We start from the raw sequence: 19,534 nt of genomic DNA, 5'->3' as shown, positions 1-19,534 counted from the left end.
TACCCCTTCCTATCCTCCCTGTACCCATTCTCAGTTTTCGTTCGATTCACCCACGAGGAAGTTAGCTATCTAAGGATTCTTTTACCAGCCTCTTTTAAGGCATCTGTATAAATAGTAATGTTTTATAATACCATGTTTAGTTATTGTTTGTGTCATATATTTCTCTACTATTTATCTGTTATTTAATAAGTTCTTCGTTATATGTAATTGCATTCAAGCAAGTTTTAATTGTTCTCTGTAAACCGATTTGATTTGCATATAATGTAAGAAGATCGGTATATAAAAACCAAAAAATAAATAAATAAATAAATAAATTTTGCAAGATACCACCAGATTCCCCACCCACTCTACTGTGGTCACACAACATCATAGCATCTCAACTAGCGTTAGAACTCTCCACCCTGCTGACTACCAGAGCTGTCGAAACCGTTCCCCGGTCTCAACAAGGCAGAGGGTTCTACTCCCGCTATTTCCTAATTCCAAAGAAAACAGGTGGTTTCCGCCCCATTCTAGACCTCTGGAATCTCAACAAATTTCTTCAAAAAGAAAAATACAGGATGGTCTCCCTCGGGACCATTCTTCCCTTATTACAACAAGGAGATTGACTCTGTTCTCTGGACCTTCAAGAAGCCTACGCTCACATTCCTATTTCCCCACAACATCGAAAATATCTACGATTCATAGTGGGGCACAAACATTTCCAATACCGAGTTCTACCATTCGGACTGGCTTCAGTACCTCAGGTGTTCACAAAATATGTGGCAGTAGCTACTGCACACCTAAGAAAAAACAGCATACATGTTTTTCCTTACCTAGATGATTGGCTCATCAGGAGTCAATCCAGGCAAGGAGCTCTTGCTGCCCTAAAAAGCACCATAACTCTGTTACAATCCCTGGGATTCTTAATCAACTATCAGAAATCCCATATGAACCCGTCTCAGCTCCTCACCTTCATCGGAGCAGGCCTCGACACCACAGTCACAAAAGCTTTTCTTCCAAGCGACCGAGTACACAACCTTACGAACCTTGCAAGATCTCTGAGCAAGTGCACAGTAGCCTCTGCCCATCAATTTCTTACACTACTGGGCCACATGGCATCTACAGTCCACGTTACACCTATGGCAAAATTAGCCATGAGAAGGATTCAATGGACTTTGAAATCTCAGTGTCTCCAAGCTATTCAGCCACTGTCGTCCCTAATACGAGTCACCCACCAGTTACGTCTTTCACTTCGCTGGTGGACAAACCAGCCTGCCTTACAGACTGGCCTCGATTCCAGCAACCGGCTACTCAAGTAACCTTGACCACGGATGCATCGGGTTGGGGAGCTCATGTCAACAGCCTCCAGACCCAAGGTGCATGGACTCCGCTCGACAAAAGGTCTAAAATCAACTTTTTAGAACTTTGAGCGATACGCTATGCCCTTTATGCCTTCAAAGACTGCCTCTCACACAAGACTGTGCTAATACAAACAGACAACATAGTGGCAATGTGTTACATAAACAAACAGGGAGGCACAGGCCCCTATCTGCTGTGTCAGGAAACAGTACAGATTTGGGCCTGGGCTCTGGCACACTCCATGCATCTCAGGGCCACTTATCTAGCAGGCATACAGAATGTCTTAGTGGACAGTCTCAGTCGACGTTTCCATCCCCACGAATGGTCTCTAGATCCCTGTGTAGTGAGCAAAATCTTTCAACGCTGGGGTCAACCAACCATCGACCTCTTTGCGTCCAAACTGAACCACAAAGTGGAAAGGTTCTGCTCCCTCCACAGCCATCGACAGACATTCAACAGAGACACCTTTGCTCGCCACTGGAACAAAGGCTTATCCTCCGATTCCGCCCATAGCCAAAACTCTCGTGAAGCTACAACAGGACAGAGGGTCAATGATCCTCATAGCCCTGTACTGGCCTTGACAACTATGGTTTCCCATACTCCTCAACCTCTCGATCAGAGAACCAATTCGCCTGGGCACAGCAGCCACTCTAATAACTCAGAACCAAAGCATGGTACGCCATCCCAACCTACAAACCCTTGCCCTAACAGCTTGGATGTTGAAAGCTTGATCCTACAACCACTCAATCTTTTGACTCAAGTCTCTCAGGTTCTCGTAGCTTCACGAAAGCTTTCCACGCTTAAATCTTACCGTTCCAAGTGGACTAGATTTACCAATTGGTGCACTCAAAAATTTATTGACCCTTTCTCCTGCCCCACTCCATCTTTACTAGACTATCTATGGCACCTCTGAGATTCTGGCCTCCAGACTTCTTCTGTACGTGTACACCTAAGTGCCATTGCGACATATCACAAAGGCATAGAGGATGCCCCACTAACAGCGCAACCCCTAGTGAGTCGATTTATATGGGGTTTACTTCAGCTTAAGCCTCCCATTCGACCACCGGTTACAGAATGGGACCTAAATATAGTGCTTGCACGGCTCATGCGATCCCCATTTGAGCCTTTGCATTCCTGTGATGTAAAGTTTCTTACATCCATAGTCTTGCCCACTTTCTTACCAAGGCCCCACTCTCACCAAGGCGAAAGAGTTTTACACACCTTGGACTGTAAACGTGCACTTGCATTTTATCTAGAATGCACTGCAGTCCATAGAAAATCCACCCAACTCTTTGTTTCTTTTGATAAAAACAAACCAGGAGTTGCATTGGGCAAACAAACACTCTCTAACTGGCTAGCAGACTGTATCGAATTATGTTATGAGAAAGAAGGCCTTCCTCTCCAGGGACGAGTAAAAGCGCACTCAGTAAGGGCTATGTCAGCTTCGATAGCACACTACCGTTCAGTACCTATCGCTGACATCTTCAAAGCTGCGACTTGGAGTAATCTGCACATATTCGCAGCTCATTACTGCTTAGACAAGGAAGGATGACAAGACTCTGCCTTTGGACAATTTGTCTTGAAAAACCAATTTCCAGGTTAATACCCAACTCCTTCCACAACCGCCTGCTGTGACTCAGGCTGCCTCATCATAGTCAATGGCACCCCAGTTGTTGTGCCTTTGCACGAGTTGCGTGCCATTGACCTGTTAAAAGATGAGTCAGCCTGTAGCTTGCTAATCACCCATATGTGAGGACTATCATCCTGCTTGTCCTGGGATAAAGCAGAGTTGCTTACCCGTAACAGGTGTTATCCCAGGACAGCAGGATGTAGTCCTCACGAAACCCACCCGCCACCCCGCGGAGTTGGGTCCGCTGCCGTTTTATTTTTTCACTCGCACTTATTGCTACAAACAAGACTGAAGGGAGACCCCTGTGGCTGCAGGGATCATGGCATGCTGGGCATGCTCAGTGGTCTCAGTGTGCCAGTCAAAGGTTTCTAGAAACCTTGACAGAAAGTTTTCCGTGATAGGGCTCCATCCAGTGACGTCACCCATATGTGAGGACTACATCCTGCTGTCCTGGGATAACACCTGTTACAGGTAAGCAACTCTGCTATATCAAATATTCATAAATAAATGTTACATTAATTTTGAAAGCATAAAGCACATAAACTGCTTTGAAAATCACCTCACCAAATCCACCCACACACAGTTACACCTGTTATTTAGTGCACGGAAATATTTCTTGAAAATTTACACTCCATGTTTTGAAAAGTCCAAACATTTCCCCATTTCACCCATAGGAGTGCCTTTTCACTGTCTGGGTAAACTTACGTGCATATTGGGCATATGTGCGTAAGTTCACCCATTTCTACAGATAAAATGCTTTTACTTGCAGAAATTCTAATGAAATTAAGGTAGCTTATATTAAGAAGCAGTGCAAGTGGCAACCTAAAACCTTCAGGAGGTTATAGTTGGGGGGGAGGGGGAACCAGAAGTTTTAAACAACAAAATGTTATGGTTTGCATCCAGAAAATCCACACGGTACTCAACATATCTTCTCATATTACAGCCTATTCTGGAATCGGGAGCCATAGAACTGCTGTGCAGTTTAACCCAGAGTGAAAATCCCGCTCTTCGAGTGAATGGAATTTGGGCTTTAATGGTAAGTAAGTACATTATTTGACTGTGAATTAGACTATTAAAATTGAAAGCAATCTACAGCAGATAGTTTAGGAGATATTTTTATCTCCATTTCATTTTCCAATATATTAAAAAATTATATCCGAAGTAAGATTAAAGACACATGTTCATTGTTTTCAGCCTTTTATAGAGTGGTGTAGGCTCACTAGATATCAGTTTGGATATGCTTGTTAAATCCTGGTTCATATACAATACATTTTTATTTTTTATTACTCTTTTTTAATGTAGAAAAATGTTTTTTTTTGGCATACACTAGTTGTAAACAGAGAGAATACATGAAAATAACCTTACAGAGGAATCACAAAAATGAAGTTTGCCAAGTTCATAACAGAAATAATCATCTGTTACTCATTATTTTCAAACAGTTGCTGATATTAGAATATCATAAAACTGATGATACATACCCCAGATTCTGCCTATTTGAAATGTTTATCTTTTAAATCATACTGGAGTTTTTCTAGATCTGCCACATTACATACTTGAGTTCTCCAGTGTTCCATACAGGAGTTGAACTTCCAGAAGGTCGCTATGGTAAACCTGGCCATGAGCAATTCTTGGCCAACCAATATTCAAAACTTCTTTAGTATCAATGAACCTTCTCACCTACCTAATAGACCCAATACAGGCATGATATGCATAGGCACACCAATAATATCTGAAATTTCCTGCATGATATGTTGCCAAAACTGATGAATACCCTGACAGTACTGTGGGTTTCCTGTTATGAAAAGAACCAACCTGTGTAAGGCCACAAGCAGATCCCCCCCTCCCCCCCCCCGATAGTTACCTCCAGGAGCAGCTTCTGGAAATCAAAGTGGCATTGACAGAATTATTTCACATCAAGCTTGGACTTCCTCTTTGTGGTTTTTATTGTGAAAGACAAAAAAAACAGGATAAGCTAGCAATTCAAAACTACTTTCCCTCATAATAGCCCAGACAAACATTAATGTAAATTTCACTTATCTTTGGAAGCATACAGAACCAATCAACCGTTTATAATTTGATTATGCATTTCCCTGAATTCTATCTTTAGATTAGTTGCTATACCCTAGAGCCAATCAAGAGTCAGATCTACAACCCCCAACCCAATCATACTGATTCATAACTTATATCATAATGCCCATAGCATGCCCCTCTGCCTCCATCTTAGGAACTAAGACCAGGTACTCCTTAAACCTCCATCTTAAAAAGGCAACTCGTGATGTTTTTCTTTTATCCCAACTTGTGGCATTTCTTCATTCCATAAACAACACTAGCCTTGCAGTTTTCGCTATGACTATGCCCCAGGTACAAATCTAAGTTTCCCTGTACCTACCCAGATCAGTCCAGACCGTGGGTTGAGCCTCCTGTCCAGCAGGTGGAGACAGACCAAAACTGTGAGGGTATCCTATATCAGGATAGAGCCTACCCTACACCCCTTCAGTATTCGTCTGTCTCCACAGGTTGCAGGCAGGTGAACCTACGGTTCCCCTTCTTCCCTTAGTTTCCCTGAGGGGATTTTCTTTACTTTTGGTCATGATCAAGCAAGTATAAAATTCTTGTTTAAAAAAAAAAAAAGGACTTTGAAAGTTTTCTCTTTTTTTTTTCTCACAGAAACAGTTCGGTCTCTTCGCTCTGCTGGGAGCCTAGGGGGGGACTTGCCCATCCTAGGCCCCTTTTTCCTGGTGACCATAACTGTAAAACAATGGTCCAGTCCCTCCCCCATTAATCTAGCTGTCCACTGTAAAACAATACCTCTCAAGGAGTGTTTTTCCCCTGGCTTAGCTGAGCAGTTTAAAAAAAAAAAAAAAAAGGGTACAAGCAGGGCTGTATTTGTTACTTGTATTTATTACTTTTTAAAAACTGTAGACAGCTCCGGCGTGCAGAGTTCAGTTGCTGTCTCCGCTGACTGACTTCAGCCCTGCACAACTCAGCTGTTTTTACTTTTTTAGCGATTTTTTTTCTTCAGCGCTGATGCCCCATTCCAGCACCTGTAATGCATGTGGAGAGTCTGCCACACATTTTTCCCGCGGAAGCCTCTGTTCAGGGTGCCTATCAAGTGGGGAGGGTCCCTCATCGGTCCCCTCGCCCACAGCGACCCAGGGGCGAGTTCCCCGCCACGTGGCCGATTTTTTTTAGTTTCTCCTCCGGATTTGAGCCCCCCTCATGCTCCGGAGAGGGTGCCTGACCTTTCCCTACCGCCCTCCTACCCCCCCACCAGGAAGTCTAAGTCTTGTTTCTTCGCGGAGTTTGTGCTTCTTATGCACAAGTCCTATTTAGCCATCTTACAGCAGGAGGAAGATCCATCCCTGGACCCCCTCCACCCCCACCAAAAAACCCGCAAATTTCTCCTCCACAACCTCCCAAGGCGCCGGAGGGCCAGGACTCGGTTAGGGTGGTCCCGGGGGTCCCGCCGCCAGTCCCCTTTTCCAGATCCGGATGTTGACCCGCTGCTTCCTACCCCCCCCCCCCCCCCCTCTCGAGGGGATGAGCCTCAGGTGCTATGCTTATTTCAAAAGGAGGAACTAGAACTGCTCAATCCTTCATTTACAGGAACTGGGAATTGAGTTGCCTCCGGTGGATACAGATATGGCTGCAATGCCTGCCAACATGGACCCGATTCCTGGCGGGACCTTAGGGCTCTTCCATGTACTTTTCCTTTCACCCTGTGCATAAGCTGATGCTCCTTAGGGAATGGGAGTCCCCTGAGGCGGAACTCCAAGTGGGGAGGGCTATGGACGAGCTCTTACCCCCTTCCTGAGGACTGCTTGAATCTACTTAAGATGCCCCAAGGTAGATTTTTCCTGAGTCAGGCGGTTACCCAAAACACCACCACCATCCCGGTGTTAGGGCTACAGCTCTAAAGGATGGCCAGGACTGCAAGTTGGAATTTTACCTCAAATGCATATTTGAGGTCCTGTCCTTGGGAGTTTGGGCGACAGTCTGCAGCAGCTCTCACTGCAGCGGGCAAGCCTCAGGTGGGTTTCAACAATTACTTCAGCACCCAAGACCCTCCCGTCTGCAGAGGTGGAGCAGGAGGACGCTTGGAGGGAGCAATTGCGTATGGGGCAGACGCCCTGTACGATCTTCTGCGAGTGCAAGCCAAGGCAATGGTCTCGCAGTCTCGGCCAGGCGCCTCCTTTGCTGAGAAATTGGTCTGCGGATGCCTCTTCCAAAGCGCATTGGGAACCCCTTCCCTTCATGGCCAGTTGCTTTTTGGTGAGGACCCTAGAGCAACTTATCAAATCCCTGGGAGAAAATAAGGTTTCATAAGTTGCCGGAGGACCACCTGAAACAGGTCTTAAGTTCTTTCTTACCCTCTGGCACAGAAATTTAGGGGGGCAACGCCATTTTTCCACCAGGGCCAGGGGCTCATTCCTGAGGGGTAATGCTTCCCGATCTCAATCCTGGCCTCATTCCTTTCGGGGACATCGGCCTTCAGGGATAGTAGCCAGCAACACTTGGTCACCAAGTCCTCCTCTCAATGAGATAGGGCCGGCTCATTCCTCCGTTCGAGACTTAGGTGGACGACTGTCCCAGTTTCTCGGGGAATGGACCCACCATAAACGATGGACCAGTGGGTCCTAGAGGTGATAGGAAAAAGGCTGCCGCATTAGAATTTGCTCGAGACCTACTGGATTTTCACCTGGTCTCCCCTGTGGAAGTCGAAAGAGGCCTGCGGTTGAACAAACCCTGCGCAGGCTGCTGGAACTGGGGGCCATAGGTCCGAGTCCCAGTGGAAAAACAAGGGTCCGGCCAATTTCCATCTACTTCGTTGTGCCCAAAAAGGAGGGCTCCTTTCGTCCAATTTTGGATCTCAAGCGCGTCAACCAGGCTCTCAAGGTTCCCCATTTTCGGATGTAAACCTTGAGGGCGGGGTGATAGCGGCAGTTCGATCCGGAGAATTCTTGGCCCCTCTCGATCTGATGGAGGCCTACTTACACATCCCAATTCACTGCGATCACCAGCGGTATCTTCGGTCGAGATACTGGCCAACATTTTCAATTTCAAGCACTCCCCTTCGGTCTTTGCACAAGCGCTGCGCACTTTCACCAAGATAATGGTGGTAATGGAGGGCCACCCTGCACGAGACGGAGTCCTAGTCCATCCTTACCTGGACATTGGCTCATCTGGACAAATCAAAGTCTCATTGCCAGCTGGCGGTCAGCAAGGTCCTGTCATGTCTGATCTCTCTGGTGGGTCATCAACTTTCCCAAGAGCAAGCTTCAACCGTCCCAGACATTGGAATTCCTGGGGCACGATTCGACAATCGTAGTAGGCAGGGTGTTTCTTCCGGAGAGGACCGATCACTCAAACTCAGGGGCCAAGTGCGCAATTTTCTCTCTCTTGCCCTGCCAACGGCCTGAGATTATCTCCAGTTCTGGGGTCCATGGCCCTCCACTATCGATCTGGTCCCCTGGGCTTTTGCACATATGCGTCCGTTACAGAAAGCCTTGCTATCCTGCTGGAAACTGGTATCGGAACAGTTTTCAGACACCCCTGCGACTCTCCGAGTCTCCGTTGCAGAACTGCAGTGGTGGCTATCACCTGCCCATCTTCAGAAGGGGATGTCCCTTCTGACAACAGCCAGTGGATCGTTGGTAACAACGGACGCCAGCCTCTCCGGCTGGGGAGCTGTATGCCAGACCCAGTCTGCTCAGGGGTATTGGTCTCCGACCCAGTCTCGCTGGCACATCAATCGACTGGAAGCTCGATTTGTCCGACTGGCTCTCTAGGCCTTCCTTCCCCTACTCCTCCACAAGGCGGTGCGGATCCTGTCGGACAATTAAGAACATAAGAACATGCCATACTGGGTGAGACCAAGGGTCCATCAAGACCAGCATCCTGTTTCCAACAGTGGCCAATCCAGGCTATAAGAACCTGGCAAGTACCCAAAAACTATAAGAACATAAGAACACAAGAAAATGCCATAATGGGTCAGACCAAGGGTCCATCAAGCCCAGCATCCTGTTTCCAACAGTGGCCAATCCAGGCCATAAGAACCTGGCAAGTACCCAAAAACTAAGTCTATTCCATGTTACCATTGCTAATGGCAGTGGCTATTCTCCTATTGAACTTAATAGCAGGTAATGGACCTCTCCTCCAAGAACTTATCCAATCCCTTTTTAAACACAGCTATACTAACTGCACTAACCACATCCTCTGGCAACAAATTCCAGAGTTTAATGTGCATTGAGTAAAAAAGAACTTTCTCTGATTAGTTTTAAATGTGCCCCATGCTAACTTTTTGGAGTGTCCCCTAGTCTTTCTACTATCCGAAAGAGTAAATAACCGATTCACATCTACCCATTCTAGACCTCTCATAATTTTAAACATCTCTATCATATCCCCCTCAGCCGTCTCTTCTCCAAACTTAAAAGTCTTAACCTCTTTAGTCTTTCCTCATAGGGGAGCTGTTCCATTCCCCTTATCATTTTGGTAGCCCTTCTCTGTACCTTCTCCATCACAATTATATCTTTTTTGAGATGCGGCGACCAGAATTGTACACAGTATTCAAGGTGCGGTCTCACCATGGAGCGATACAGAGGCATTATGATATTTTCCGTTTTATTCACCATTCCCTTTCTAATAATTCCCAACATTCTGTTTGCTTTTTTGACTGCCGCAGCACACTGAAACCGACGATTTCAATGTGTTATCCACTCTGACGCCTAGATCTCTTTCTTGGGTTGTAGCACCTAATATGGAACCTAACATTGTATAATTATAGCATGGGTTATTTTTCCCTATATGCATCACCTTGCACTTGTCCACATTAAATTTCATCTGCCATTTGGATGCCCAATTTTCCAGTCTCACAAGGTCTTCCTGCAATTTATCACAATCTGCTTGTGATTTAACTACTTTGAACAATTTTGAGTCATCTGCAAATTTGATTATCTCACTTGTCGTATTTCTTTCCAGATCATTTATAAATATATTGAAAAGTAAGGGTCCCAATACAGATCCCTGAGGCACTCCACTGTCCACTCCCTTCCACTGACAAAATTGTCCATTTAATCCTACTCTCTGTTTCCTGTCTTTTAGCCAGTTTGCAATCCACGAAAGGACATCGCCACCTATCCCATGACTTTTTACTTTTCCTAGAAGTCTCTCATGAGGAACTTTGTCAAACGCCTTCTGAAAATCCAAGTATACTACATCTACTGGTTCACCTTTATCCACGTGTTTATTAACTCCTTCAAAAAAGTGAAGCAGATTTGTGAGGCAAGACTTGCCTTGGGTAAAGCCATGCTGACTTTGTTCCATTAAACCATGTCTTTCTATATGTTCTGTGATTTTGATGTTTAGAACACTTTCCACTATTTTTCCTGGCACTGAAGTCAGGCTAACCGGTCTGTAGTTTCCCGGATTGCCCCTGGAGCCCTTTTTAAATATTGGGGTTACATTTGCTGTTCTCCAGTCTTCAGGTACAATGGATGATTTTAATGATAGGTTACAAATTTTTACTAATAAGTCTGAAATTTCATTTTTTAGTTCCTTCAGAACTCTGGGGTATATACCATCCGGTCCAGGTGATTTACTACTCTTCAGTTTGTCAATCAGGCCTACCACATCTTCTAGGTTCACCGTGATTTGATTCAGTCCATCTGAATCATTACCCATGATAACCTTCTCCATTACGGGGTACCTCCCCAACATCCTCTTCAGTAAACACTGAAGCAAAGAAATCATTAATATTTCCCGTGATGGCCTTATCTTCTCTAAGTGTCCCTTTAACCCCTCGATCATCTAACGGTCCAACTGACTCCCTCACAGGCTTTCTGCTTCGGATATATTTTAAAAAGTTTTTACTGTGAGGTTTTTGCCTCTACAGCCAACTTCTTTTCAAATTCTCTCTTAGCCTGTCTTATCAATGTCTTACATTTAACTTGCCAACGTTTATGCTTTATCCTATTTTCCTTCTGTTGGTTCCTTCTTTCCAGTTTTTGAATGAAGATCTTTTGGCTAAAATAGCTTCTTTCACCTCCCCTTTTAACCATGCCGGTAATCGTTTTGCCTTCTTTCCACCTTTCTTAATGTGTGGAATACATCTAGATTGTGCTTCTAGAATGGTATTTTTTAACAATGACCATGCCTCTTGGACATTTTTTACTTTTGTAGCTGCTCCTTTCAGTTTTTTTCTAACAATTATTCTTATTTTTTCAAAGTTTCCCTTTTGAAAGTTTAGCACGAGAGCCTTGGATTTGCACACTGTTCCTCTTCCAGTCATTACATCAAATTTGATCATATTATGATCACTATTGCCAAGCGGCCCCACCACTGTTACCTCTCTCACCAAGTCCTGTGCTCCACTGAGAATTAGATCTAAAATTGCTCCCTTTCTCGTTGGCTCCTGAACCAGTTGCTCCATAAAGCTATCATTTATTTCATCCAGGAACGTTATCTCTCTAGCATGTCCCGATGATACATTTACCCAGTCAATATTGGGGTAATTGAAGTCTCCCATTATTACTGCACTACCAATTTGGTTAGCTTCCCTAATTTCTCTTACCATTTCACTGTCCATCTCACCATCCTGACCAGGTGGACGGTAGTATACTCATATCACTATAGTCTTCCCTGACACACAAGGGATTTCTACTCATAAAGATTCAATTTTGCATTTTGTCTCATGCAGGATGTTTATCCTGTTGGACTCTATGCCATCCAGGACATAAAGCGCCACACCGCCTCCCGGGTGCTCCTCTCTGTCATTGCGATATAATTTGTACCCCGGTATAGCACTGTCCCATTGGTTATCCTCCTTCCACCATGTCTCTGAGATGCTAATTAAGTCTATGTCAACATTCACTGCTATTCATTCTAATTCTCCCATCTTATTTCTTAGACTTCTGGCATTAGCATACAAACATTTCAAAGTTTGTTTTTTGTTTGTATTTTCATTCTGCTTTTTAATTGATAGGGATAAGTTAGAATTTTTTAGCTCAGGTGAGTTTTTAGTTACAGGCACTTGGACTACTTTTCTTATTATTGGAACCTCACTGTCTGGATGCCCTAATTCTAATGCATCATTAAGAACATAAGAAAATGCCATACTGGGTCAGACCAAGGGTCCATCAAGCCCAGCATCCTGTTTCCAACAGTGGCCAATCCAGGCCATAAGAACCTGGCAAGTACCCAAAAACTAAGTCTATTCCATGTAACCATTGCTAATGGCAGTGGCTATTCTCTAAGTGAACTTAATAGCAGGTAATGGACTTCTCCTCCAAGAACTTATCCAATCCTTTTTTAAACACAGCTATACTAACTGCACGAACCACATTAGTATCCTTTGAAGATACCTCTCTCTGAACCATGCGCTGCTGATCTCCCAACTGCAGCTCCCACCATTTTACCTATATCTGCTGAAATTGCAAATCAGTGCAGGCCACACCAAGGCCCCCACGCGGTCTCTCTGGCACTCTCACAATCATTTTTGACCTGTCTTAATACTGTTCAGCATAACTGAACTGCCACTGTGGAAGATATGCAGTTTTGCAGGATATAAAATTTCACACCTATTGTTGAGCCTCTGCAAATCATTCTTGATGCTGAAAAAGGCCTGTCATTTGTTCTTTAGCTCAGCAAAGAGCTACAGAAAATTAGTATAGAACTGCCCTGAAAGGTAAGCTCCTTGAGATCCCATGCAGATTTAAGGATGAGACCCTTGACTGTGAAGTTGTGCAACTTGATAATAAGAGCTCGTGGACATCCCCCCTTGAGAAGAGGCTGGTGCTAGTACCTGATGTGCCTGATCTAGTTTGATCCTTCCATCGCTGTTTTTAAGTTTAAATTAGGCAACCATTTTGAAAAATAGCCCACAGCATCATTACCTTTCGCTTTCTCAGGGACACCTTCTCAGTTGTTGCAGTGGTGAGACTGATTTTCTAAGTAGTTTTTTTCCAGTTTCTCTAGCTGCCCACCTGTTACGTGGCTGGCACTTCTAAATCTGAAATCTTTATATTTTGCTTCTCAAAGTCCTCTGTATGATCTTGAACAGTTTTAATGAGATGGGCCACTTTCTCAACTATAACACTGACTCAAGAATCTAGTTTCTTAGATATTGTTTTGGCAAATCAGATCATGTATATAGGCCATTCTGATCCCTGCAGCTTGCACCTCAGCGAACACCTTGACTTCAGAGGCCAAGTTTTCAGCTTCTAGCGCTCTTGCCACACAGTCCTTTTTGCCTGTTTTTCTGTTTTGTGTGCTTGCTCAGCTCACATCAAGGGTATGGAGCACTTCCCAATAGGATTATAGCGGGAACTCAAGTCAGGCAGCTGCTACCATGATCAGAGCATAACCGAAGTTCCCCAAACAATACATTTTGACATGTTTTAGCGTACCAGCTAGCTCATTAAAAACCTAGTATGGAAGACACTGAAAACTTGCAGTGCTAGCACCTTCTGTACTGTTCTGTAGCACTTATCTAGAATCAATATTAATTTGAGCTTCTTGATTCAATGGGGAATAGTCTGAATTTGATCTTTACAGCATCTTAACTTTGCACACTAATGTCATGTCTATCTGAAGGAACTTATCTAATTTGAATGACACCATCCTCATAATTTTCAGTTACTATTTTGAATCTTCTGCATTTCACGTACCTATTTGTGGTTATGTGGTGACCAGAACTGTTCTTGGTATTCCAGATGAGACTGGACCAGATACATGGGAAGGGTCATAAGTTCCTCTGTGCTGCTTATAGCGTTTTTTTAGACAGTATGTACTGTACCCACATGCCCAATGCTTTGCCAGCTGCTAATCAACTTTGATGATATTTTTGCATCCTGAATGTGCAGAGTGCTATCACACCAGTCTTTGTGACTGTTGCAGGACATCAAAAGAAGAGTAGCAATGCAAACAATGTGCTGCAGAGATGATTTTTTTCCCTGTATTTATCCTTCAGAATATGGCATTCCAAGCAGAACAGAAGATAAAGACAGATATTTTAAGATGTCTGAGTACAGAACAATTATTCCGATTACTCTCAGACTCCGATGTGAATGTGCTGATGAAGACATTGGGACTTCTCAGAAATCTTTTGTCAACACGGCCTGTAAGTAGTATCAAGAAAAGAAAAGAAGTCTGTAAATTTTGTTTTTCAAATATATTTTTGGCAGTGGTGACTTAGACCTGCCAACGTCATGTGAACTGTTACTTATTTCAGTGGAAGGATTTTTATTTTTTTGCTTTCCCCTATTTTCTGTAAGATCCTAGGATGAAAGTATATTAACTATTATTTTGTGTGTGTGTGTGTATCTATATCTATATATCTATCTAAATAAATAAATAAATTTATAGAGAGATTTATATATATAGATATATTTATTTATAGATATATATCTATATATTTATAAAGCTATATATTTACATATCTATCTATAAATATTTCTATATATACATACAATTGTTTTGCACACATAAACAGCAGGTATAATTAACCACACCAACTAGCAAAAGGAACAGACTTCAAAGTAATAATAGAAAATATTTCTTCACAGAAAGAAAAGTAGATGCATGGAACAGCCTCCTAGGGGAGGTGGCGATAGAGGTAGAAACTCTAAGCATGCAATAAGCGCAGTGGGATCCTTATTTGCAAAGAAGTGCAGGCAAAGCCAGAGATTAGTTGGAGTTGTCTTTGTAATAGAAAGTAAATTGGAAAACTAGATGAGCCTTATGGTTCTTATCTGCTAACATGTTCTAGATTTCTAAATATTAAAGTTAATGCAGGGGTTTAGGCTTATGATTTCATCCATTACTAACGTCTGTATGTGTCTCACTGTGTGGATTACAAGAGAACTTCCATGGTTTCTTACAAGTTTATATATATATACATTTAATATATTTATACTATATAGTGTATGTATATGATATGTGATATATGATATATATATATATATCCACACACACTAATTGAAACCTGCAAACATGTTGAAATTCTCTAGATGCATTATTTACTGTCCTTCTCCACAGTTCAATCCTTAAGAACATAACATGTATTGTTCTCTCGAACTGAGGACAAGTCTCCTAGAGCTACTGCCCCAAAGGGTAGGGTTAGGCCGGCCATCATAGTTGGTGATTCACTTATTAGAAATGTAGAAAGCAGGGTGGCTGGTAGACGTGAGGACCGCCTGGTAACTTGCCTGCCTGGTGCGAAGGTGGCAGACCTCACATGTCACCTAGATAGGATTATAGACAGTGCTTGGGAGGAGCAGGCTGTTGTGGTACATGTGGGTACCAACGACAAAGGAAAATGTGGGACAGAGGTTCTGGAAGCCTAATTTAGGATTTTAGTTAGAAAGCTGAAATTCAGAACCTCCAGGGTGGTATTCTCTGAAATGCTTCCTGTTCCACGTGCAGGTCCCCAGAGGCAGGCAGAGCTCCAGAGTCTCAATGCGTGGATGAGACGATGGTGCAGGGAAGACGGATTCAGTTTTGTAAGGAACTGGGGAAACGTTTGGGGAAGGGGGAGACTTTTCCGAAAGGATGGGCTCCACCTTAACCAGAGTGGAACCAAGCTGCTTGCACTAACTTTTGAAAAGGTGGTAGAGCAGCTTTTAAACTAGAACAAGGGGGAAAGCTGACAGTTACTCAGCAGTGCATGGTTTGGAGAAATGTATCCTTGAAGGATACTAATGAAACAGAAGAGGTAGGGCAACCCAACAGAGAGGTTCCAATAAAAGCAAACGTAGTCCATGTGCCTATATGTAAAAAATCACCTGAGCTAAAGATTTCCAAATTATCCCTAACAACTGAAAAGCAGATTGATAATAGAAACAAAAAACACACTTTGAAATGTCTGTATGCCAGTGCTAGAAGTCTAAGAAGTAAGATGGGAGAGTTAGAGTGTTTAGCAGTAAATGATGCGATTGACATAATTGGCATCACAAAGACCCGGTGGAAGGAGGATAACCAATGGGACAGTGCTATATCAGGGTACAAATTATATTGTAATGATAGGGAAGATCAACTTGGTGGGGGTGTGGCATTTTATGTCCGGGAGGGTATAGAGTCCAACAGGATAAATATCATACAAGAGACTAAATGCTCAGTAGAATCTTTATGGGTAGAAATCCCATGTGTGTTGGGTAAGAGTATAGTGATAGGTGTATAACACCATCCACCTGGACAAAATGGTCAGACAGATGATGAAATGCTAAGAGAAATCAGGGAAGCTAACCAATTTGGCAGTGCAATAATAATGGGAGATTTCAATTTCCCCAATATTGACTGGGTAAATATAACATCAGGACTTGTTAGAGACATAAAGTTCCTGGATATAATAAATGACTGCGTCATGGAGCAATTGGTTCAGGAACCAACGAGAGAGGGAGCTATATGAAAATTATTCCTTACCTGCTAATTTTCGTTCCTGTAGTACCATGGATCAGTCCAGACGGTGGGTTATGTCCCCCGTCCAGCAGATGGAGTCGGACAAAGCTTCGGAGGGTGCTACCATATAAGTCACTGCACCCTCTGCTGTATCTTTCTGACTCCAGCAGATAGGAGCAGGGGAATCTTTGATTCCCCAGTACATTGTCAGTGTACATGTTTCCTTTCTAATTTTCTCTGTGAAACTTCTTTGATGCATCATGCTCTCTAGTTTAAAAAAAAACAAAACCGAGAGACATTTTGGTCTTCAGGCTTGCAGACAGGGGGGGGGGGGGGGGCGTAGATCGGGTGCCATACCCGTCCTTGGACGACCCCCAGGATCCCCTGCTACATTTGCAAATGGTAGGGGACGATCCCAGAGTGTTACGAATTTTCCAAAGGGACGAGTTGGACACTCTTATCCCACACATCCTACAGGAACTGGATATTGAACCACCTCCGGATCCACCTGGTCCCACTCTGTCGGGGAAGAAGGGGGACCCCGTCTTGTCGGGGCTCCGTCCTCCGACCAGGGCTTTTCCAACTCATCCTACCTTTCTCCAGCTCTTAGCCAGGGAATGGAATTCGCCCGAAGCTTCCCTCAAGGTCAGCAGGGTGATGGACAAACTGTGTCCTCTTCTGGAGGATTTCCTAGAACTGCTTAAAGTTCCAAAGGTGGACTCCGCGGTGTTGGCAGTCACGAAGCAAACCACGATTCCAGTTACGGGAGGCACAGCGCTCTGGGACCTACAAGACAGGAAGCTAGAGGTCTACCTCAAGCGAGTATTCGAGGTCTCCGTGCTGGGGGTCCAGGCAACCATCTGTAGCTCGCTGGCACAAAGTGCGGGACTCCGCTGGGTACAGCAGCTCCTCACCTCACAAGAACCTCCCTCCTGAGGAGGCTTGTCAGGTGGACCGTTTGGAGGCAGTTATTGCCTACGGGGCAGATGCACTTTATGACCTTCGAGTGCTGGCCCGGTCCATGGTAGCGGCGGTCTCGGCTCGGCATCTCCTCTGGCTCCGCAACTGGTCAGCGGACTCTTCTTCCAAGACGCAGTTGGGATCCCTGCCTTTCAAAGGGAAATTCCTATTTGGGGACGATCTGGACCAGATCATCAAATCCCTCGGAGAAAACACGGTACATAGCCTCCCAGAAGATCGGCCGCGGACTACCAGATCGTTCAATACCTCCAGAAACCGGTTCCGCAGTCAACGTCGCTTCCGCACCTCCCGACAGACGACACCTAGGACGCCCTCTTCTCGCTCTCAGTCTTGGGTCCGTCCCTTTTGAGGCTGCAGGCCAGCGAGGGACGGGATGGCACAAGCTGCCTCTTCCAATTCCCCGCAATGATGCCAGACTGGCCCACTCCCCGACGCCCAGGATAGGTGGCCGGATTTCTCTCTTCTACAAGGAGTGGGCACGAATCACTTCGGATCAGTGGGTCCTCGATATTCTAAGGCACTGCTACGCATCAGATTTTGCTCGACCCCCAAGAGACAGATTTCTCTTCTCTCCCTGCGGGTCAGTCCAAAAGCAGGCCATTGTACAGCAGACCCTCGACAGACTCCTGGCTTTAGGGGCGATCATCCTAGTGCCTCCCATGGAGCTGGGCTCGGGACATTATTCAGTCTACTTTGCGGTCCCCAAGAAGGAGGGTTCATTCCAACCAATTCTGGACCTCAAGCTGGTCAACAAGTCGCTCAAGGTCCCGCAATTCAGAATGGAGACCCTGCGCGCGGTGATTGCGGCGGTTCATCGGGGGGAATTCCTCGCCTCTCTGGACCTGAAGGAAGCTTATCTTTACATCCCCATCTGCAAGGCGTATCAGCGTTTCCTGCGCTTCAAGATCCTAGGACAGCATTTTTAGTTCCAGGCGCTACCCTTTGGTCTGGCGACCGCCCCCTGCACGTTCACGAAGGTCATGATAGTGGTGGCGACAGCTCTCCGCAAAGAGGGAATTCTGGTTCACCCGTATCTGGACGACTAGCTCATTCGAGTCTAGTCCTTGCTTCAGGGCCAGCAGGCGGTCAGTAGAGTGGTTCAGCTCTTACAATCCCTTGGCTGGGTTATCAACTACACCAAGAGCAGACTTACTCCGTCGCAGTCACTGGACTTCCTGGGGGCACATTTCGACACAGCAACAGGCAAGGTCTTCCTCAGGCTGGATCGCGCCCAGGCGCTCTCGGCACAGGTCCAACACTTCACTTGCCTTTCGTTGCCCACAGCTTGGGATTACCTCCAGATCCTGTGCTCCATGGCTTCCACAATTGACCTCGTACTCTGGGCCTTTTGCATATGTGGCCGCTACACAGAGCGTTACTCTCCTGTTGGAAACCAGTATCGCAGGAGTTCCAAGCCATCCTTCCACTCCCGCAACCCGCCAGAGACAGCCTGCAGTGGTGGCTCGACCCACTTCTCCTGGCGCAGGGAATGTCCTTGGACATCCCGGACTGGGTGGTGATAACCACGGATGCCAGTCTCTCCGGCTGGGGGGCAGTCTGCCAATCGAGCTCAGTCCAGGGACAGTGGACAAGGCTCAATCCACGTGGCCAATCAATCGCTTGGAAACCAGAGCGGTTCGCCTTGTGCTGAGAAGTTTCCTCCCTCTCATCCATCATCGGGCGGTGAGAATTCTCTCGGACAACGCCACTACGGTAGCGTACATCAATCGTCAGGGAGGAATGAGAAGTCGCCATGTCTCCCTGGAAATGGACAAGCTGATGGTCTGGGCGGAAATTCACCTCTCCAGGCTGGCGGCCTCTCGCATCGCAGGAGTAGACAACGTACAGGCGGACTTCCTGAGCCGACAACATCTCGATCCGGAGAAGTGGGAGCTCTCCGAGGAGGCGATGCAGCTCCACATCCAGTGTTGGGGGACCCCTCACCTGGATCTCATGGCCACCTCCCACAACGCAAAAGTGGCGTGGTTCTTCCGTCGCAGAAGAGAGCACAGCACTGAAGGGGTGGACGCGTTAGTGCTCCCATGGTCAAGTCACCTTCTCCTCTATGTGTTTCCGCCGTGGCCTCTGGTGGGCAGGGTTCTTCGGAGAATCGAAGGCCACCGGGGTCCAGTGGTTCTGGTGGCGCCGGAATGGCCCCGCCGTCTGTAGTTCGCGGATCTGATAAACCTGGCG

At 45.4% G+C, this 19,534-nt stretch overlaps 1 protein-coding gene across 4 annotated transcripts in view; it reads left to right on the top strand.

Moving 5' to 3' along the window:
- Positions 1 to 19,534, top strand: part of ARMC8 (armadillo repeat containing 8) — a 311,684-nt gene that overhangs the window by 176,827 nt on the left and 115,323 nt on the right. For all 4 annotated transcript variants that reach the window (XM_029606184.1, XM_029606183.1, XM_029606181.1 and 1 more), the window contains exons 16-17: positions 3,912 to 4,004; positions 13,935 to 14,084. In XM_029606184.1, coding sequence (XP_029462044.1) covers positions 3,912 to 4,004; positions 13,935 to 14,084 — 243 coding nt within the window. The remainder of the gene's footprint in view (positions 1 to 3,911; positions 4,005 to 13,934; positions 14,085 to 19,534) is intronic.

The sequence above is a fragment of the Rhinatrema bivittatum genome, chromosome 6, assembly GCF_901001135.1.
Source record: "Rhinatrema bivittatum chromosome 6, aRhiBiv1.1, whole genome shotgun sequence".
Taxonomy (NCBI): Eukaryota; Metazoa; Chordata; class Amphibia; order Gymnophiona; family Rhinatrematidae; genus Rhinatrema; species Rhinatrema bivittatum.
Note: the sequence above shows the minus strand (reverse complement) of the source record. Positions and strands in the feature narration are given on the sequence as shown.